Source organism: Coprinopsis cinerea (genome assembly GCF_000182895.1).
Source record: "Coprinopsis cinerea okayama7#130 chromosome 11 map unlocalized cont3.11, whole genome shotgun sequence".
In the NCBI taxonomy this organism is placed as follows: Eukaryota; Fungi; Basidiomycota; class Agaricomycetes; order Agaricales; family Psathyrellaceae; genus Coprinopsis; species Coprinopsis cinerea.
The window spans coordinates 1,741,672-1,763,008 of NW_003307534.1; the positions used below are offsets into that span (position 1 = coordinate 1,741,672).

General features: G+C 52.3%; 7 protein-coding genes across 7 annotated transcripts; 3 read left to right on the plus strand and 4 right to left on the minus strand.

The window, feature by feature from the left end:
- Window positions 1–194: 194 nt before the first annotated feature.
- Window positions 195–1,602, minus strand: CC1G_09225 (hypothetical protein; the record flags this gene model as incomplete). The annotated part of the gene is made up of 5 exons (XM_001838796.1): window positions 195–533; window positions 590–987; window positions 1,041–1,125; window positions 1,180–1,463; window positions 1,521–1,602. The coding sequence occupies 5 exons, from the start codon at window positions 1,600–1,602 to the stop codon at window positions 195–197; spliced, it is 1,188 nt and encodes a 395-aa protein (XP_001838848.1).
- Window positions 1,603–2,769: 1,167 nt separating this feature from the next.
- On the plus strand, window positions 2,770–3,791 carry CC1G_09224 (hypothetical protein; the record flags this gene model as incomplete). Its single annotated transcript, XM_001838795.2, has 6 exons — window positions 2,770–2,821; window positions 2,897–2,969; window positions 3,027–3,187; window positions 3,253–3,339; window positions 3,390–3,590; window positions 3,646–3,791. The coding sequence occupies 6 exons, from the start codon at window positions 2,770–2,772 to the stop codon at window positions 3,789–3,791; spliced, it is 720 nt and encodes a 239-aa protein (XP_001838847.2).
- Window positions 3,792–4,113: 322 nt separating this feature from the next.
- On the minus strand, window positions 4,114–6,373 carry CC1G_09223 (metalloproteinase 10; the record flags this gene model as incomplete). Its single annotated transcript, XM_001838794.1, has 8 exons — window positions 4,114–4,265; window positions 4,324–4,491; window positions 4,544–4,596; window positions 4,649–4,750; window positions 4,805–5,311; window positions 5,361–5,833; window positions 5,887–6,057; window positions 6,194–6,373. 8 exons carry the CDS (start codon window positions 6,371–6,373, stop codon window positions 4,114–4,116), a joined length of 1,806 nt encoding a protein of 601 aa, XP_001838846.1.
- A 953-nt stretch (window positions 6,374–7,326) lies between these two features.
- CC1G_15740 (hypothetical protein) lies at window positions 7,327–8,125 on the minus strand (the record flags this gene model as incomplete). Its single annotated transcript, XM_002910265.1, has 5 exons — window positions 7,327–7,372; window positions 7,424–7,702; window positions 7,749–7,879; window positions 7,936–7,964; window positions 8,062–8,125. 5 exons carry the CDS (start codon window positions 8,123–8,125, stop codon window positions 7,327–7,329), a joined length of 549 nt encoding a protein of 182 aa, XP_002910311.1.
- Window positions 8,126–8,389: 264 nt separating this feature from the next.
- On the minus strand, window positions 8,390–14,577 carry CC1G_09222 (cleavage factor protein; the record flags this gene model as incomplete). Its single annotated transcript, XM_001838793.1, has 16 exons — window positions 8,390–8,564; window positions 8,632–8,761; window positions 8,821–8,955; window positions 9,019–9,169; window positions 9,318–9,464; window positions 9,523–9,678; window positions 10,196–10,337; window positions 10,789–10,867; window positions 10,927–11,119; window positions 11,170–11,345; window positions 11,398–11,938; window positions 12,000–12,191; window positions 12,263–12,447; window positions 12,505–12,649; window positions 12,700–14,229; window positions 14,278–14,577. 16 exons carry the CDS (start codon window positions 14,575–14,577, stop codon window positions 8,390–8,392), a joined length of 4,377 nt encoding a protein of 1,458 aa, XP_001838845.1.
- Window positions 14,578–15,452: 875 nt separating this feature from the next.
- On the plus strand, window positions 15,453–16,744 carry CC1G_09221 (hypothetical protein; the record flags this gene model as incomplete). The annotated part of the gene is made up of 5 exons (XM_001838792.1): window positions 15,453–15,546; window positions 15,606–15,886; window positions 15,958–16,036; window positions 16,098–16,477; window positions 16,532–16,744. 5 exons carry the CDS (start codon window positions 15,453–15,455, stop codon window positions 16,742–16,744), a joined length of 1,047 nt encoding a protein of 348 aa, XP_001838844.1.
- Window positions 16,745–18,270: 1,526 nt separating this feature from the next.
- CC1G_09220 (hypothetical protein) lies at window positions 18,271–21,110 on the plus strand (the record flags this gene model as incomplete). Its single annotated transcript, XM_001838791.2, has 4 exons — window positions 18,271–18,336; window positions 18,408–19,240; window positions 19,308–20,861; window positions 20,927–21,110. 4 exons carry the CDS (start codon window positions 18,271–18,273, stop codon window positions 21,108–21,110), a joined length of 2,637 nt encoding a protein of 878 aa, XP_001838843.2.
- Window positions 21,111–21,337: the final 227 nt, after the last annotated feature.

The window sequence follows — 21,337 nt, forward strand, 5'->3', positions numbered from 1 at the left end:
ACACGCCATGTTTTGACGCCAAAACAAGGAACACTATCACGCTGGCGGTTACCTCTGTATCACCAACGCTGCCCCTGCCAGGAACAAGACAGGGTCTGACACACAGAAAAGACTGAATACAAACGGTCCACATAGTAGGCAAGGCATAGTATAGTACCTGATAGCTCTCGGAATCTCCTCCTCATCACAATAATTTATGTGGCCCCGGATTTTTCGTTCACGAGGTTTACGACGGGTTGCTCTGAATTAGGGCCCCCTTCTGGGCGCTTCTTCTCTGTTGTGTCCCCGAAGTTGCTTTGAGCATGAGGCGGAGTGGGGACGCCGATGGACGACGCAGAGTCGGAACTCGAGTCGGATTTGTTGAAGGCGATAGGCGGTTTGGGCTTTGTTAGCTGAAGCTGAGTGACACGGGCCTTGGGAAGCCTCTTCGGTGGTCCTCCAAAGGTGTCTTGACCACGTTTGTCAATGTCTTCGAGCTTCAAGAAGGATTCGCCCATCATGATACGGAAATTAATCATCTGCGGTATCACCGCCTGCGCGCCCAAGTTAATGGCCATCCCTTTTCAGACTGGTAAATGAAGATGCTTACAATCATGGTCACATACAAGGAATCGACGACTCGGGTCATAATGGTTGCCCTCTGGCTCAAGGTCGAGATAACCTCAATCCTATCAGGGGGAGTCAATGGCGAGGTGTGCTTGACTAGGCTTATGATCGCCACGACCGCCGACACCGAGCCGCAGAGGGCCAGGGCAAGACCCGATTCGATGAAGATGCCTGCGACTCCCCTAATTGGGGCAACGTTGCGACCTATCTCTGTGACCCGAAACTTCCTCCAAGCAGGGATGAGGCGGTGGATGATCAAAACCGAAGTGGCGATGTTCAAGAAGACAGAAAAAATGGTGAAGACGGTGAATAGCTGTGCCAGCGCTAAAGTGGATTTGTTAATCCCGCCCGCTACGTGGGAAATGCATGCAAGTGAAGTAGCTGGAGAAATGGAATGTTAATGGGCTGTGCGTTGACCTAGAGTGCGGCCATACCTGTGAAGGCCGCGTAAAGAACAGCGGGAACAAGGAGGACCTTTCTGATATCAGCATCTATCCAGAGGAGGTAGGATCGGAATATCTGGAACGGCGCTTGATGAGTTAATCGCACCGCGCACCTATGATCTCGACTCACCATGTATGCATGCCCGAGAAGCACGTAAATACAAGTCAGCACGTATCCCAATTTCCTCGGCCATCGGTTATCCCAGTCCTTCGCCAGTCTAATGTAGTCCGCCCCGGGGCCTGAATAGTACAGCGTACGGAATTGACTGAACAAATCAAGGCAGGTAGGGATGCCGGAAAGGACGAAGATCACGTAGGCAGCGATCACATAGCGCCCGCGATGTTTCTTCTCCTCCGTGCTTTTCGATTGCCCCCAAGTGGATAGGCCGTATACCACCATGAACGTCTGCATACCTGTAATTGAGGAGTCAGCATTAAACCCGATCTGCTAGACCTAGAGGATTCACTCACCAATTCCAAGAACGGCGATGACACTACTAGTGTATGTGGTAGATGCACGAAGTATGGCCCATGGTTCGATAATGGAGGTCATCTTCGTAACCGATGGGCGGCGGCACTGAAAGCCCTAAGGGAGAGGATATGTTGGGGCTTATCAGTTCTTCCAATGGAGGTTATATACATGTATGTTATGATCTTCCTCGGCGGTGTATCAGTGTTGAACAAGATGTGGTGCGCGCTCTTTATGATAAGCCATCTACATGCTAGGCCAGAAATAATCGAGTGGCCTACTTGAAAATCACGGAGGTCACTGCGTAAACAATACAAGTGCTGATCTTCTCTCCGAGATCAGCGCTCGAGTCTCAATTTCCCACAGGGGCTGAATGTATTACAAGGCTCTACTCGGGTAGCCTTGTTTTCAGTAGCTGATGTATCGTCTCTGTTCGCGACTCAGCTCAACGCCTGCGGACTTGGTTCATGGATGCTTTCCGATGTGGGCTATACTATGTCGGTGCATGCCACCCTTGGCAGTGATTGCCCATTGCTTTCTACCTTCTTTTAATTCGGGCTTTCTCCGTCTCTGTGGGCGTTGGGCGGTGCCTAAGCATACCACTGTGTATCAATCGGCATCGGAGGTGAAAGAGCATCTCGTAATCCCGGCATTTTGCATTCCGCATATCATCCTGTGGAAGGGGATTCTGACAGTTAGAGCGCGAACAGCCTCCCAGCTATCGACGCCACTGATCATAGTCTGGGCGCGGTGCTGTTTCCATGGCCGGACCTCATGGTGCGTGTGTTGGATGACCTGAGTCTTACAGTACCTTTATGTGTGGTTGACCGACTTGGACTATGTAAGGAGCATCTCAATCCCATGGCGGAAATACCGGCCCAGAGGAGAAAGAGAAGCCCCTATTCACTGTCTGGAGGCCAAGCGCCCGAATAAGCGCCTCGGATGCCATGTCATCAAACGGCGGCCCGGTACCTACCTGTCTCACCTCCATCTCCCGTGCCATAGGTAATAACACTTTATTCGCCGCTGTATCTCGCTTTTCCATGTCAATCTGAATCACATAAACTTGGTATCGCGCTTCGGGAATGGAGACCACTGGGGTCTGCAACCAACTCCACGATTAAGAGGCTGAGGGTGACGGCCTATGGCTTCTATCGCCCATTCCATGTCCCATTACGCCAATTGAGGGACCAAAAGCCATCTCGAGCCTTTTGGCCGTGGCGTTCCTTGATGTTCGCATCATTTCTGGCCATGTTGGCGGCCCTTCTCCAAAATGATCCTTATTTTCTAGCGTCCCATTTCTGTACGAGCCTGGCACTTCATGTACGTATTATCACTCACCGAGTTCAGGATATCTCAATCGGAATTTTTCTTCTAGTCAAATACTCATTCAGCTCCGACCTTCTCGGGTTCATTGTCGAGGTGACGGGCCAGACTCTGGAGGCATACTCGTACGTCTTTGTCCAATACTAATCTCTTACCAATGAGTCTGAATCAACACAATATAGGCAACAGAATATCTTCCAGTTCCTGGGAGTGAATGTCACCTATAGGCTGAACGAAGGGCTCGCTAGCAAGCTGGTAGACCTAAGCTTCTTCAACCTTGCGGGTGGTCCCATTACACCCTGGAATCCCGAATGGCCCTTGATCCAGCGTTATCCCAAGCCTGGTGAGTGCTTCATGATCATGAAGATGACCTCGAGAGGCGTCGCGGTGACATATTCTTCAATTCAGTCGTCTTGGACCTTGGAGGAATCGGGACATATTCCACTATGGTCGACTATCTGCAGATTGTTCGGTATCTGCTGCAATTCAAAGTATGTCCCCGCGCAGTCCATAAACTAAATTCAGAAATCTCACTGTAGCTCCAGGTGGTCAAACACCCCCAAACGCAATTTTGAAGCAAGACACCGTCAAGACCCTCTTCCAGGACAAACCCACGCCACTCGGGGCGTATAGGCTTCGAGCATTCCTGGGAGGGAGCATGAATTCCGACGATCTCAGCCGGAGCACGGCCTGTGCAGTGGTTACTAAGGACTGGGAAAGCCGCAGGAAGGCTGGATCAGCTTTGTGTGAGCGCTGCGCGAGTATTGCCCGCTAATCGTAACAGTCTTAACGCGAAAACAGGGGGAGGATGGGCAGGAACAGGGTTCGTTATCGACCCGCAGACGGGAATCGCATTCGTCTTCGGAAGTCAGATTGTGCCGGCTTGGCCCACCCTCGAAATAGCAGAGAAGGCAGAAAGGATCATTTATGCGCATCTTGAGGATTGACTTCCAGACAGACCTCGAGCGTTAGAACGTATTGTTAGAACGATGCAAAGCTGGCTCCCATGCCACTGTACTTCCTTTCCTAGCATTTCTCTAGAGGTTCCCCGACCCCCATTCTCGAACGTGAAATTGAATGCAGATTCGAATGTGTGTTCCGAAATGATAAAATGCACTATCCATGTACCAAATAAATGAGCGTAAGTACGTCGCATCCTACCAACGGTAGATCCTTCCTTCAAATGGGTATGTAATAAAAGAACGTCGAAGTTCGCCAGCTTTACGCGCGGCGGGCCGAGCAGGAGTACCATTACGAGACCTCCTAGCACTAGCAATCAGCGGGAATGGTGGTGTCGTCAACAAAGTTGCGAGCGTTGAGGCCGAGACCGCGGCTGGCAAAGGCGCGGAACAAGAGGCATCGGTTGGCACCGTTGTAGCGGTTCTGGTCAGCTTGGATCCAGGCATCACGGGCTTGCACGACTGCGGAGGAGCATCAGTATAAGGAATAAACGTTGTCTATACAATCGCTGACACGTACAAGTGGGGTTGCAGGGTTGAATGGCCAAAGCATCGATGTAGAGACGCATCCAGACGATGTTGCCTTCGCTTCCGTCAGGGTTGGTCAACTTCTGGTTGGAGAAGCCATGCTCCCGCACGAGCGCATCGTAGACGTTGTGGAGCATGTTAGCCCAGACCTGTCCAATGTCTAGGCAAAGGGTTAGATAATCTCGACGAACGAAACGTGAGTGGCTACTTACCATGGACCTGGTTGAATTGACGGAGGTTGCTGTAGCGGAGGGGGTTGGTTTGACTACAAGACGTTAATTAGTACTTTGCCGACGGCAGAAGGAGAAGCGACGTACGCGCTGGTCGAGTAGGGGAATCGTCGGATACCACCAGGGTTGTTAGTGACATAGGTTCCGAGAGCAAAGTCACGGGTTTGAGCAGAGTTCTGGGCGAACCAGCTGAAACAAAAGAAAAATCAGTATCGGATCACAGAGAGAACTATAGCAACGCACTCGGCCATGGCATCTCCCCAGCCCTCACCAAGACCTCCAGACTCCAAACTCTGCAAGCATCGGGCAGTTCCACCACCGGTCATGCGGTTGGTAACACCATGAGCAAATTCGTGAATGATGATGTCGTTCTCCATCGTGCCGTCACGAGCAGGGTTGGTCAAGGTCCAGACGAACATGCGGCAGATACCAGGGGAGCCATCGGGAGGGGTGGCAAACTGCGCATTATTCGTGCCACGGGCATCCTGAACGGAGATCTCGACACGGTCATTGCCACGTCCACCCCTTCCAAAGTTGTTCACCTGGAAATTGAAGGCGCGCTCGGTGAAGCCGTATCGGTACGTAACGTCGTGGAGCGAGTTGATGATGTAGAAGGCATTGGTCTTAGCCGCCTCGATGTTCTGCCTGTTGTTGGGGTTGCGGCGGTCGTCGTAGCGAGCGTTGAAGTTGAGGCCTCGGCTGGTTTGAGCGCCGACCTCCTGCCCTCGGAAGGCAATTACGTTGTTGCCGCTGGGGAGAGTGTCAATTAGGCTCTATCGGGCATGAAGGAGGCACGCACCTAGTGTCTTGAGAGTTGAGGCCCTGTCCAAGACTGTGCCAGCCAAGGGGCGAAGCCTCGAGATCTTGGGGGTCGGTCAAAGTCTCCAAACCGTCCAGGATAGTTTCCTTCGTAATGGGGACAACGGTGTACGAGGCATGGGCAACAAAGTCGTTGACGCTGATCAAATCACCAGAGTGGGCGTCGATGAGGGCCTCGTAGAAGGCGCCGCTCTCCTTGTTCTGAAGCTGGATGATGTGAGTGAGAGCGACGTCCCCACCCGGCTTGACAAAGTACTCGAGGGTTGCATTGGCATTGTTGTAAGTTGCGTCCAAGGACTCCTCGATTTGAGGAAGAACAGATCGCCAGGACACAGTGGGGTTGGGGTCGGCAATCCTGGTAGAGGCGAGGTCGACAAACGACGAGCCAAAAGAGGCAAGCTTGCCACCGCTGAAGGCAACGTTCGAAACTGCGTTGGAGAAGGGAATACCGTTCTATTCAAATGTCAATAAACTCGATTTGATTTCCGACCGACAGCGCTACTCACATGAGATTGGCGCAGGTAAGCAAAGCCCTGTTCTCCCTCAGTGAAACCCGATCGCCAGGCGAGTTGAGAGCGATCGACGCCCAAGTTATCGACGACAAAGTTCATGGCCACATCTCGCCACTCTTGGGGAACCAGAGAGTCTGGAATAGCAGTACCATTGCTTCCATAGACCTGCAAATGATGATGGTGAGCTTCTTGATCTTCGGAACGACAGCCTAGCGTGACAGGGAAGCTGGACACCGACACGTGCGGCGACGTGTGGGCGTATCTCCATTGCACCAGGACAATAAGGCAAACAGCTGCATACCTTGAAGTTGGTGGAAGGGTGGTAGGTCTCGACGCGCAGGTTGCGTCCAATTCGTCGTGTACGGTGGGTGGAGTGCCTCTCAAAGGGAACAACGGTAGGAGCAGCTTGGACGACGACAATGGTAGCTGATAGAACAACGGCAGCGAGCAAGTTGGAAAACATCTTCGAGATTTGGACCATTTTGAAAAGTTGGATTAATTAGGGAATGTGAAGGTTGAAAAAGTCACTAGGACTGAGATTCTAGAGACTATATGTGAGCTGAGAAACGCGTTAGGATCTCGAGGAAAGCGTACCAGGGCAGGAAGCAAGGTATAGAAAGCTGGGAACGAGAAACTAATTAATATCCTGACGAGCCTGCCCGTTCGCGCACAGCGTGAATCTAGAGAAAAGGAAGAAGGAAGGGAAGGAGAACCGTGAAGGAAAGGGAAAGGATGCAAGGACAGGTGTAAGGAAAGGAAGAAAGGCCAAAACGGCCGCCTGGCGACTGCTTTTGAACCATTTCGGCGATTCAATGGCCCCCCTGGTTGTCGGCCTTGGCGGCACTCCCAGAAAGGGCGATTGTTTTCTTTCGGAAAAACATGCGATCACAGTTTGGGTTGACTAATCTGATGGTTCTTGCTACAATGAAGGCTGTCTTGAATGCCTTTTGTCCTTTCTATTGTCCCAATAACCTTGGTTATAGGGTTGAATTTCCCAAGTTAGTAGTCATCTACTTTCATTGCTACACAAGGTGTACAGAGAATTTCTGCCTACGAGCACCCGATCCTCCCCCCTCGGCGCCTATCACTACATGTGGTTCCAGGCGTCTGAGCATCAAATCGAATCTCTCAAATGGTTCTTGTCTTCCGGGTGTAGTGGGAACTAGGAAAGAATTTACAGAAAAAATAGCCCTACAAAGGCACCACCACCATTTTATCTCAGCCACTAGCGAGAAACGAGAAAAATGAGCTAACCAGTTACCCACTCGTTATTTCGTCGAGGATGCAGGGTATTTCCTAGACCTGCTCATGAAACCTCGGGGCTAGTTCAAGGATCACAACTTATAATGCACCTTGCGGTTCGCTGATCCCTGTTATCATAGAAACCTGGCCCCCAAGTCTAACCACCCGCGATATCGCAAGAACGACGCCTATTTAGTGCATCATCTGCAAGTAACCGTGGCCCTCGAGCCCGGTGTTACTGAAGGTAGTATCAAAAAAGCGGTTCGTTTCTCTACCTACACATACTTACAACTCTTCGTTTACTTGGACGAAGAAACGAGCTGTTAGACTTATAACGACATCGAGAGACAAGCCATCCGTATGCCTCCCTTGAGAGCTCTTGTGCGCCACGACCTTCTCAACCGTTGCCATGCGCTCGCACAGTTGCGAAGGACCCCCACATTCCAGAACCCAATTATAGATCAAGGTGTCTGTTGAGAAGCCGTCGCGCGTGCGTCGGACTCGCTTGTGTGTCCTTCTGTGTGCTCGAAAGACGGCCCTTGGGAGATGTCTTGGGGTTTGGCACGTCCTGTCGAACGACGACGACGACGTAAATGATACCTCCATGACCTCACTTCTCTCTCACCAAGAATAGCGATACATAGTTACACAACTGACATTCGAAACAACGTAGCAGCTGCTTGCACCCTGTCGATATCTGGATAGCCTTATCTATATCGTTTCGGTGAACGCGTCGTTTCGTCGTCTAAACTTAGCACCGGAACGGAAGGGTCGTTAGCCGCCCAAAATCAAATCACTCACATACAGCCTGACCCCAGGCTTCGAAGTTCCTGGGACCATGCCTTTGATTCAATTTGGATTTTTCGCTTGCGAAGGCGACGATGGTGGTGGTTCAAGTAGCTGGTAACAGACATCATCACAACTGACGACGGCCACCAGGGGGAGCGCCCGCCGACTCGCCGGCCATCGAGGCCATCGCGACCTCAACCATGTTTCGCAATTGAGCTGATGCAAGGGGTTCTCGAGGCATCTTCAAGTGTGTCAACGTTATAATTACTTAAGAACGCCAGTTCCTTGCTCATAACGGCTACATGCAACAACCCCTAAAGCATAGCCCGTACCAAAGCAACCTGCACCTCACAACTCAAACAATCGCAAGCAGCTGCAAAGGGTTACAACAGAGATTCTACGATACACAGCAGCAGTACTAACATAACATTTAAGCAAACCCACCGCTAAGCAAGACCCGAACAAACTACCAAGGTCCAGTCAACGCAATCCAATCCCTCAACACCACACCCCTCTCCGTTCCAATCTGCTTCGTCATCTCATTCTGCCTGGGGATCGGTAAACTCTCATACTGAGCCAACAACTGTCCATCCAATATACCCTTCGAAAGGGGCTTGGAGACGTAGTCGTTCTTGACGATACTGGTGGCGGGGATAGTGAGTTCCAGGAGAAAAGGAAGAAGCGGGAAAGAAAAGAAGTGGCACATACCGGAACGCCTTGGGGTTCAGACCAGCCACGTGCTGGATGTTCCTCGTAAGCTGACCTTGAAGTAGCTGGAGCCGCTTGAACGCATATTCGTCCACCGGGACCAAAGAGGATAATGAACCATCGGCCGAACCTAGTACACATGTTTAATTTAGCCCCCCTCCCACAGAATAGGGAAAAGGGAAAACTCACCAATCAGGAGATGAGACTGGGGTATAGAAGGATCCTCCTTATCCCTCCTCGCAATCGTCGTCGAGGTATGGTACGGGACTTGTCCATGATACTCAGTCCTCAGCAACAAGTACCGTCCATCTCTCGAGTCAGGGTCTACATTTCACCAAATACCACGAGTCAGCCACACGCACATCACGAGACAGAAACGCGACGCACCATTAGGATTATACTCGTATATTCTCATAATACCCTCTTCATCACCAACGATAAGCGCCAAATCGCCATCAGCATTGAAGAAAAAGTCGGCTCTTGTGACAGAATGGAGGTGCACATCCTTTGCAAGGAGCACCAACTTGTACGGGTCCTCCTACAATGGCGAAATTTGAACATGGTCCAAGAAACGGGCGTTGAGGAGTTCGAAGGGCAAGGGGGTGGCGTTCGAACCAAATGAAAACCAGAGGTCAAAGGGGAACGATCAATAAAGGGCCAACGATACGAGTACCACGTTCACACACCTGAAACGCGACAAACATGACGCTCTTCACAGCATCACCGATGAGCAACAGGTTCTTCAACACACGCAGGGAGGTGACGTAGATTCCAACATCCATGAACGCTACACCCACGAGGCGTTCATCAGAGTCGAACGCACGGACGAAGATCTGTGAGGTGGCATGGCGGGTTAGAACCGGTGAAGGAAACGACCGGAGCAGCACGCACCTTTTGGCCCATGGAAGAAACGAGATACCCCTGGAAGCCACAGACGGCTGTGACAGGTCCCTTGGCGTCATCCCGACACCGCAGTCGAAGCTTGTACCATCGTGTAGGAGAAATCGCCGGGTCCGGGACGACTTCGACTATTTCAAAGATATAAGCCTGGAAAAGGAAAAACAGGTCAAGTCAGTTGAAAACAACTAAGAGATCGGAGCACAAAGCGGCAAATTAGAAGAAGCAAAGATCGGCGAGTAAAGAAATGCCCATGATCAGTGAGGCAGAAGGGCGGATAACCGTTAAAAGCAGGCGAAGTAATGAGAGAAGCTTCTTGCTTATCCCAGGAAAGAAAGCTGTGAGAAACCCCCACGATGACCTCAATCCAAAAGATAAGAAAGTGAAGAAAATGCGACCGAGGAAAGTAACTAATGTGAAGAGGGGTCTCACATGGCGACAGTAGAAAGTCAATAGCGAACCAGCAATTAAAAAGTTATAGACCTCAAAACACCGATAGCGTGACATCGGCGAGGGGTAATCGACGCGCAACGTGACGAACCAATAAACCCGCCCACAAAGGGCAAGTAAACCCCGTCCCCGTCGTCATTATGAGCATCCAAAAAGGCAAAACAACCATATCGAGCAGAGAACAAATAGTAACCAAAAGCCGAAAATGAACACTCACAGCACCCTTGGCAGCCAAATCCTCTCCTCGATCAATCGTGGTACCAACAGCAATAAAGTCTTTACTGCCAGTCTCCGTCGCGGCCGTCTCCAACGTCACAATCGAGATGTCGTTAATGTATTCGTTCGTGGCGAATTCGAAGCTGTTAATTAAGGTTAATATGTCAGTGATCATTGAAGCCTCGAGTTAATATAAAAAGCAACAAAGTGAGGATCGAATGTGAAGAGAATGCAGACGTGGGGTGAGAAGGATCGCGAACGAGGAAGGCATCTGTAGCGACTTCAGTCCGAAAATGGTAAATGCCAGTCCCCCCGCCTCTCGTCACACAACCAAAGAGGAAGTGCGGGGACGACCGTCGGGTATCACATTAACTGCCATAATGAAGCAACACGACGCAAGACCCATAATAGGTTAATCCGCCGTGCCCGGGGTCGGTGGGACGGGGAAGTGGAGCGTCGAGACCAAAAAGGCCAGCGGCGACCATGAGATACCCTTTTAAATTAGCCTTTTCAAGGGGTGCGCAGACCACGACCCACCCCACACGCGAAAGGAAACCAAGCACCAAAAACCATACACAATAAACGAACACTCACCCATCCATAGTAATCCAACTATTCGGCGAAATCAGCTCAAGCGCAGAGGTATCCGTGATAGGATCGTCAACACCAGGACCTGTTTAGTCTCATCAATACCGCATCACCATTCCAGCGTCTATCTGCAAGACCACACACCATCCTTCTCCCAAACTCTTACCCCGTCCTCATCATAGCTCGCAAATCTGGCTTGCATACTACTGGCAGCGACAATCAGGCACGTCGAGGGGTCAAAGACCACGTTCGAGTAGCCCCTACCGCGGGGTATAGACCGAGCCGGTAAGGGATGGCTGTACGTGAAATCGGGAAGCCATTCAATTAGACATGGGCCCTATATCGAGAGTCAGATAAAAACTTGAACTGGATGAAGAGATGACGCACGTCTTCAGTGTAGACCAAGAACTCTCCCCTTTCCTCCCACAACGAGCATGCAGAGAAGGAATGGACAACATTGTGGCCACTGGGGTAGATCTGGACGCCACCCTTATCCGTTCCAATAATCCAATTTGGTTTGTCGCCAGTGAAGAAGACGCCCGAGTACGTCGGAGAGGGTGTACCTGGCAACACTCGCATTAGTTTATCATCGGTCCTCCCGAGAAACAGACGCACCGTCACTTGTCTTGGGCTTGACAGTAAACGGAACAAACAGCCTCTGAATCTTCTTGTGCTCAGCCAAGATCCCTGATGCCCGCTCTCCACTTCCCCGTTCCCCGCCTTCCGCACCATCTTCATGACGCTGGATCTCAAACGCAATCGACGAGATCTTGACAAACTTGATGTTGAGCGTCTGGGATCTCTTCTTTTCTGCTTCAACCTGCTGTTGAGGTTCAGTCGAGGATGCATCAACATCCATAGCTCCATCCACCGACGCGGCAGGTTGAGATGCAGTGGTCGATAAAGGCAATGCCTCGTAGATCGTCAGCTGCCCGTTTCTCAGGAACACGAAGAGGCACACTCGCCCCCGTCCGTCCTCTCCGACCCTCGAAACACAAACCTGCTCCACGTCGAACTCTCCCGGTTTGCGTTGTGGGGGATCGCCCGGATTAGGAACAGAGAGTGCCGGTTTGTCGTGTGAATCGACGAGGACGTTGAACAGGGATGGAACCGCTGACACAGAGAAGGCGAGGGTCAATTTCGGGAGGGTCCAGATCTAGAGATAGGTTCGAGTGTTAGTTATTGCCTGTTCAAGTCGACCACTGTTCACAACATACCTCCATCACACCCTGAGGCCTGACGAGCAGCAACCACTGCGTATGCTGAGGCTTCCCGCCACTGGTACTGCCTCCACTAACGACATTCTGCAGCGTGGCTGTGGCGCCCTCCACCGGGACACTTGTTTCGAACTGCTGTCCGAACAAGCCGGATGTATCCGTGAAGAAACAGCCTGCGAGGTACTTGGAGGTCTAGATGCGCCAAAGCGAGGGGCGAGTCAGCATCTACCACGATAAAGTGTGCGTACAGATAGACCACACACCTTTTCTCCCATGGGCGACATGTCCTTCCGCCTAATCTTACCTCTCTCCGTCTCTCCGATAAACAATCCCAATGAATCATCCTCACGGATGATCAATACGAAAGGATCGCAGATCGAACAAGAGCGGATTTTGGGTCGTAGGAGTTTGCCATCCATGTCTTGGATCGTTTGACGCTCGGTGCCATCTGGAGAGACAGGTGGTTAATATACTTGAGGAGGAGCAGGAGCCATCATCCACTTACCAGGCTCCAACACCTTGATGGAATTGGTCATAACCACCAAAATCGCCGTGCGCTGGAAGAAGGGCGCAGCGCCTACAGTCGTCCCAGGGACTCGCGTGGTAATATTGACTTCAGTTTTTCCGCCTGGTGGAGCACGCGTAGCAATCTACGAAATGTTAGCTCTAAGCGACGTGGAGGGATAGGGACAACGCTTACCCTCGAAACACCAGGGCTGGGCGTAGCATCCGTACTCAGAATCAGCGTATCACGCTCAGTCTTCGCGTGCTCAATCGCCGTCGTGGAGCTCGAACTCCCGCCTTTCTTGACGCTTTGACGGATGGGCAACGACCACAGTCCCCTGGTCCCACCCACAGCCAAAATCTTCTTCTTCGTCCGCGTCGGCAGATCGCGCTGGAAAAGGGTGAAACCTCCCAAAATACCTGAGCCAGTCGCAGTAACGAGTTCAGGCACTGGCTTGTCCCCCTCCGTCGCCAGAGAGAAGGTGAGGCTAGAGATGGGTCCGTAAGCCGGAAGGGTGTCGCGGAGAGAGAGGTGCAAGACGGAGCGGTATTTCTTGGTGTCTTTGACTTCAGCTGTAACCTGGGTTTTGTTCTTCGAGTCTCCGTAGAGGTCGTCATCGTCGTCATATAGATCCATGTCGATATCATCCTCCACAACCTTCGCGTTCGTTCCTTCTTCCTCGTCATCAACTTCCTCCTCCACCCACGCCGTCTTTAGAACGACGCCTACGCCGACTGTGCTGCCCACAAACAAATGGCCGTCGCCTAAACTCTCCACCACACTTGGAATGGTCGCCTGCGCCAGAGGTTTGCCCACCTGAAGCTTCGTTACAGTCTTTCCATCGGCCATCACCTCTATGGGATAGATGATTCCGTTGGCGAGGATAACGAACAAGGTCTTCTCGTCCACCACGACCGTTTTCGACCCTTCGAGAGTGAGGTTGAGGTCGGGAGATGGAAGGGGAAGTAGTGGAAGGTCTGTGATTCGTGATGCCCAACCGTTAACTGGGACAGCGATCTGTCGAGACGATGACTGGTCGATGTAAATCAGAGAATTTGGAGTGGTGATCACCACACCACCGAACGCTGGCACCAATCCCAGCGAATCCATCGGCAGTCCATCGACGCTTGTAATAATTGGATAGCTGCTCGTCTTGATATCCAACGTAAAGATAACGAGTTTGACGGTGTCCTTGTATTCTCCAATCCTGCCCATCCATGTTTGTAGTGGTTCGAACATCACAGCTAGAGTTGGCTTGTTGAACCCGGGGAGGAAGCAAAAGTCGGCAACATTGCGGATGTTCGGATTGACGCTGACGGCCAAGTCCAAGATAAACGACGGGGAGTAAGGGACGTCGCTAACAGCGTCGTCTAAGAATGGCAAAATGGCCAGGGCGTGGTTGGGGAGGCCGAGTGCCGCACATCGCGACTGTGGGTCGACGCGAAGCTGGCTTTTGAAGAGGGGCGCTGTCAGAGATGTCAGTTGCGGTGCACGCTCGTAGGTGTGTATGGACACTGGAACGAGGTCGTGAACTGCGTCTGACCATTCCAGCAGAGCGATTTTGGCGTCCTTGAACGAGACGAGAAGGCGGTCGAGCTTGTCTTCCAGAGAAGCGATTATCCGGACTCCCGAGAGTCCAGTGACCATGCCGTGCAGTTTGTGCTCTCGAACAAGGTAAAGACGCGTCGTTTTCGGGTGTTCAACGTCGGATTTCATTGCCATTCCCTATTCCTTGTCAATAGTACTTTGCGATTAACCAGAAACTATACATACCTTTGAAACGTTAATGAATCCGTCCCCCTGCGCATCCATCGCAAGTTCGCCTTCCACCGCCTCTGTCCCCCGCCTAATCCCGCCCTTTCTCTCCCTCTCGTCCTCGACACCGTGCGGCACAGCGCAAGGTTCTTCGCGCACTTCAAAGATTCGCAACAGGTTCGAGCGGGCAACGACAAGGTTGCACAGAACTCGAGCAACAAACTCATGTCTTGGACTGAGACATGACGGCGTGAGCTTGAGGTGTGTAGCGAACTCGACGCCGCTGGCGGGCAGCAGGTCTTGTCGTAAAACGTGCATTGGACAACGTTATGTAGATTCTTTTGGGGACATTCTATTCTTTCGTGTAAGAAGATTTGAAATTCTTGTATAGCTCGACATACCAATTTCCAAGGATCCCTAAGAATGAGTTCGTTTGGTCGTCGCCGTGGTCGTATTCGCCGTCCTCGTCGTCGACGCCGTTCTCGCGAGCAATGCGGTAGACGCCAAAGCCATTGCCAAGCCTTTGCGTCGGACCCTGTCGGGGGTTGAATTGCTTTCCCACGCGACTGCTAATAGGGCCCGCCGAAGAGGCAATGAACAAGCGCCCGGCGAACCTCTCGTGAAGCCTACTGGACGTCGTAGTGGGGGGCCAGTTATGCACGTAACTCGTTTCATTAAGGCCAAAATCCTACAAGCACTAAGAGGTCTCCCATACATCCTTTTTTGACTGAGAATGAGAACACCACCGCAGACCAATATTCCCCTGGCTTGAAAGATCCTCTATAACTCCACCTCAGGCAATCAGTTTCACCTCGGTGTTTTCACTCAACCATCAAACGTAACCATATCCATTTGCGGTTTAGTATTCTCCGTTTCCCCTACTCAACCTGGACAAAGAGGCAGAAGTCAGTGCAATGATAACCGTTTCACGAGGCCCTGGAATACTTGAAGCTCACGGATTATCTTTGGAAACGCTAAAAACGACCTTCTGATTCATCACTGAAACTCATTGCAATCAGCGCCCTTTCGTACTTTTGAGGGGTGTAGAAAGATAACGCTGTAAGAGTGGCCCAGCGACTCGGGCCACTCTTCCAAAGTCCCAAGAATAAGAATAAGAGGTTTGGGGAGAACTGATATAAATACCGGGTAGTACAAGATTGGGGAGGCTAAACTAGTGAACTGGACTCATCACCATGCTTCACCGCAGGGAAGTTGACCTCGACCAGTGGGCCATCCACAACGCTGCAGGGCTCTACGCCGCCGATGCTATCAATATCCTCTCTGTCGGTACGCCACGTCCGTCTATGCTCCCTCTTCCTTCCCTTTGAATTTAAGCATTTCTGCAGGAGTTCAACTAGTCATGCTCATATACGGCCTATCCTGCTTCCTGGAGACCCCCTACGCACGCCGCAAGGGTCGACTCCGCTACATCATCTTCAGCCTCTGCATCACGGCGCTGAGCATGATGGGGACTGGTCTCAACCTATCCGAGCATTTCCGCACCGTTTACTATTCTGTACCTGGAGCCGACTACCTGGAACAAAATGGCATTGCCCAAAAAAGCTGGGAGCTTCGCCTTTCTCTGGCCCTGGCGTATGTTGGCGTAACACTGGGAGACGGGCTTCTGGTGAGCAACTATTCAGTGCTTCACGATCTTCATATTCGGACGTCCAGTTGACAAAGGACTATGTGGGATAGGTATATAGATGCTATGTGATATGGAATGGTCTTAAAAGGGTCACGATTCCCCTCTTTGTGGGCTATATAAGTTTCATAGGTATGGTCCCTTTATGTAGCACGTATTTTTTAAAGCTGACTCTTACTTACTTCTCTCCCAGCCATTACAATCACGGAAGTCGTCCGTCATGCCAGCGGCATCGCCCAACGCTCCGAGAACCAGCGAGCAATGTCCCTAAAGATCCACATCGTCTACATCCTCGTCACCCTCCTGCTGAATATCTCCGCAACATCGCTCATCGTCTATAGACTCCTCAACGCCCAGAAAAACTTTACCAACACACTCCCAGGTCGCAAGATGTCCGTGTACACCAACGTATCTCGGATTCTGATCGAATCCGCGCTTCCATTGACCATTTTCGGGTTTATCTACGCCGTGCTGGTCATCATCACCATTGCGACTCGGTCCCCCTCCGGTGTCCCAAACCTCGCATACAACACCGCATCCGCAATTATGAGTGCGGTCTACACGGCCTTTGCTGTGAGTAATATTACCCCTTGACCTAGGTACAGTTGACTGACATACTCCATCCAGGCATTGTCTCCCCAAATGATCATATTTAGGGTCAACACGGGCAGATCAATCACGCACAGAGATGGGGAAAACACGACCTCCTTGGACCCCAAGGGTCTGTCGCAACCACTCGCATTTAAAGGCGCTGACCTGTCCAGCTTTGGAGACTCTGCGCATGATCGACACGGCGTGGAGTTTGGCCACGAAAAGGGACCCCAACTTACCAACCCGTAAGGCTGACTGGTCTTCCGTATAAACCTCCATAGACACGTATATATAGTGGCTGTCTCATACACTCTGTACCACCTCCGTTTCCTACCCTTGAGGTTGAGGTTGAGGTTGAGGTTGAGAAATCGTTTCATTAGTAAGTACTGTGTCGAAACGGTATACCCTGACAGATCTACAGTATAAGCGTGTATGTAGGTACCTGTGTCTATAGGTTTTCCTACCCTTGCCTGTAGTAGCGTACTCAACCCCAAGGAAAGGCGAATATAGGAGTGCCCGAGTCGGGAGGGGCTCATCCACGTGACCGACTTAAGGGCAGGCAGATTCCACTTGGCGACTGAATGCGGCTGACACGAGGTTGCCGCCCAACCACAACGTCGAGCGAAACTGCCTCGAATGTCACATCGAAGCCATATAGTCTGGTAAGTGGTTCGCCTATATCTATCACTAGAACAAGACTAATGACAGCACAAGATAGACATAATATAAATCCCGGGCAGCGTGCTTGTCGCCTAACCCATACCAACCGTTGATTCGGTTTCTTATCTCTCGGAAGTCGGAAGGAATACACCCTATTCCTAATGTCAATGAAAGAAAGACAGAACCCTTGGGCTGACTGATGGCCCAGCCCACCGCCTGGGATGCGACCCGGAATCAACCACATAGGTCTATAGGGTCCCCATACCTCATAGAGGGGCGGAACTACGTCCGCGCATCGTCGCAATATGTCTTTCTAAAGTATCTCCAGAAATACGCCACCGCCGCAATATCCATACAAGGGGCATGCGCAACATTGTCGCCATTTCCAGCCTCGGCTCCTTCCATTCGGGATCCCAGAGCCCTAATGAAATCCAGGAGCGTGACAAGCCCTCATAAATCCCCGCTTTACCCTTGATCGAACCTGCTGACCCACTTTTTGACGCTCCCCAACCCAAGCAAAAAGCTATATACCGCCACAGTTCCCTCCCTGGTCCTCACGCTGCACCGTCACCGCAAGGCAATCTGGACCCTGAACACCATAGAACAGATCGAAACCTTACCGCCCAAGATCGAAATCTCAGTCACCTTCGGAATGTTGATTCGATTGCACTAGTGCCACACCCCACCATCGCTCGGAATACCTCAGCCCGCAACAAGCCTCATGGATTCCTCCTGGCCTCAAGCACCAAGAAAAGGATCGTGGATCATCGATGGACCAAAACAAAGCTATACAACACGCAGTGTGCGTAAACTCCCGAAAATGTATATATGGCTCCGAGATTCTGTCACTGACCTCTCCCATCCATCCTCAGTCGATGTTCCGTTAGTGCACTTAGTCGCTACAAGGACGGTTCTCCTCTTCCTCGTCAAGAGTTTCGGTTGTTTGCGCCTTTGATACAGGCCCATTCGCTGGTATATTAGGTCCCTATAGCCCGCTTCAGCCGTGCTGCAAACTGCGGACCTCCCCACCCTCTCGTGTTGTCGTGCTGGACCCTGCCAACCCCATATCGCCCATCCTCACTGTATAGGCCACGCCGTACACTGAAAGCAGAACAATGTTCTCCACAGTCCATCCAACATCATCGGCTGGTCCCAAGTATGGACAAAACCCTGGCCCAAAGGTGAGTGATTGTTACACGGTGTTCAAATTCAAACGAGTTGCTTATGTCCGCTCTTTTTCACTCGAAAGCAGGCCTATATCCCTTCTCATCCAGCTCATGCCCGATTTTCGGTTCATGTCTTTCAAGGCAAGCCTGGCGCGTTCGTCGGGGGCGCGCCAGGCTACGGAATGCCTCCTCCCGGAGCCCCAGTCTTCCACCAACCGCGATACGACGACCGATATCCAGTAAACATGGCCGTCCCTGTCGGAGTTCCCCTCGGCCACCCCCTACCGCACGGTCATCCAGTCGCTGTACCGACAACTTCAGTCGCGGGAGTTCCTGTTCCAGGCCGACACCCCAGCCCACCCCATCTGAGCGTCAACACCAACCTGGGACAAAGGACGACACCACCTCTCCCCTCGCAACGTCCCACACCCGCTCCTCACGCCCACCATCCCACCTCCGGCCACCCGTCAAACTTTAATATCTATCCCAGTGCCAGCGGCCAAAACACCTTCATCTACGAGCAATCTCATACCTCCAAATCCGACCTCTTCTCACTCTCCGACGCCGATAGCATCACTGATACAAGCTCGAGTCTGGTGACGTATTCCCCCACGGACAGCATGGTTACTGTTCGAGGTGATACGCCTCTGGCATCTCCTTTGGACTGTGAGCCTCCGTCGTCCGCTGGCGGTCTGCATTCGAGCCATAGCACGCATGGTGCCCCGCATGGGTATGCTGGAAGCGGAAGGACCACTACTCCCGCTCCGGGAATGATGAGGAGGAATTCGATGGTCGGAGGTGTAGCACCGGGCATGGTCCCAATGGAGCGCTCGACGAGCAGGTCAGGCCTTGCTCCCCCTCCACCCACGCAGCCGGCGATGGTTCCCATGGCAGAATATAGCCCATGGGTCCCTAGGAGGTATGTTTCACATTTGATTTCCTCCCATTCATCACTGACGTCGCCCTTGCGCTATCCGGTATAATAGGACACCCTCAGAATCAAGCATCGACGAACGGGAACGCATCGCTATTATCAACGCCCAGCATAACTCGGTCTCAACTGGTTCTCACTACACGCCCAGCCCACCTCTATCCGACCGAACGCTCAAACAATCGCCTCCCCAGCAACATATGCAGCCACAATACGCCCACACCCCGACCTCTTCTATTCCTATTCCTATTCCACCACAATCCTCGGTGTACCCAGAGGCGACCTACGTCCACGGAAGCCCTGAGTCTATCTATAACCGCACCTCTCCGAAGCAGATGGCTGGTCCCGTCGGAGGAGCGCCTTATGTCGATGCTTCGGTATCCTACTCCCAAGAGCCCTACACCCGAGAACGCCGTTCATCTACGGTCGGCTCTCGCCCCGACCTCTCGACCACACCCCCTCAGGCTGGCGTTCCAATGAGGGAGAGGAAGGCGAGCGTGAGCTATGCAGCTGGTCCTGCACTTGGCTCCTTGCCTTCAGGTTCTGATGGGAAGAGGAGGTATTCGTCGTCTGGGTCTCAGCCAGCTGGTATTCCATTCGCAAGGAGCGCAAGTCCGCCTACCGACAAGTACAGGAGGGATGACAGGGATCGGGAGCGCGAGCGTGAAAGAGACAGGGGCAGAGAGCGGGATAGGGATAGGGACAGTAGAGTTAGGAGCTACTCTCCACCCGAGAAAATGCGCTCACGAACCTCGTCCATGTCACACGGCGCTAGCCGCCCAGTCGACTACATCCCCGTCCCTTCATCAGGACCTGCACCCTTCCCCAGCTCATCCTCAGTAGATCCGAACACGCTCCCCATGTCCAGCATGAGCATCCGAGACGACCCCACCTCACCCCTCGACCGCCGACCCCGCCACCCGGATTTCGCACCGACCGTCAGCACAGCCGCCGCAACAACCGGCACCAAGGTCACCTCGCCCATCGAAGACGACCGTGACCGCGACTCCTCCAGACGCCGCGATCGTCGACCCTCTTTCGCAACTGCGTCAGAGGCTGTTTCGATCATCACTGCCGCGACTACAGGAACCGAGTCGAGGTACCCACCCATGGCCATGCCCTCTCAGACCGCAGGTTCCGTCCCCCCTCGTTCGCACACGCCTTTCGCTTCTTCGACTGCTGCTTCGTTGCGCCAGCCTGAGCCTCAGCGACGTCTTTCGGATGCCGACAAGTCCATGTACGAGCCTCGGGATTCTCGAGATCGTGAAATCAGGGATTCCAGGGATAGGGATGGGCGGGATTCCAGGGAGAGAGAAAGAGACCGGGATCGCGAGAGGGATCGGGACAGGGATCGGGAAAGGGACAGGGATACTCGGGATAGCCGAAGTGGGCACTACACCTCCTCATCCTCCTATCACCGCCACCCTGAACCCCAACGCCGCTACTCTGATGGAGACCAGAACCTCCCCCAGCGGATTTCGACGTCGGCTTCGACGAGGAGCGGTCACGCGCACGTCGCGTCGAGGAATGTGCGGTGGAACGAGAACCTGATCTGTCCGTCTCCGTCATTGCAGCCTCAGAAGAGGAAGGGGTGGTATAACCGTCGAGGGTAAGTTCGCATTCAATCTGCTGTACTTTATGATGTGGTTACTGATATCGTGGTTCTTTGATTAGAGACCAGCTCTGGACGAACGACGGTGTGTTCAAAGCTGCCCCTCCGGACCAGCAATACCCACCCGATTTGGAGGACTACCCCGAACCAGGAGAGGGCTGGATGAACGAGGACGGCGTCATCATCGACATCGAGCACCGACGTGTACCCAAGCTCCCTCGCCGATCCGCCCTGAAGCAACATTGAACGAAACCCATTCATTATCTATGACTGCAGCCCGGGACTCTGAAGCATCCATATCCGCATCCATCATCGTCATTATCAACTTATCTTTATCCTTTCTTCATCCATCGACATGCCAGCATTTTATACCCCTTATCATCTACGCACGCACCCACATACCATTATGCATCGGTTTTCGGCTATGCAACTACCATACTTACTCTCCAGCATCACATTTGGCACTTGCATCC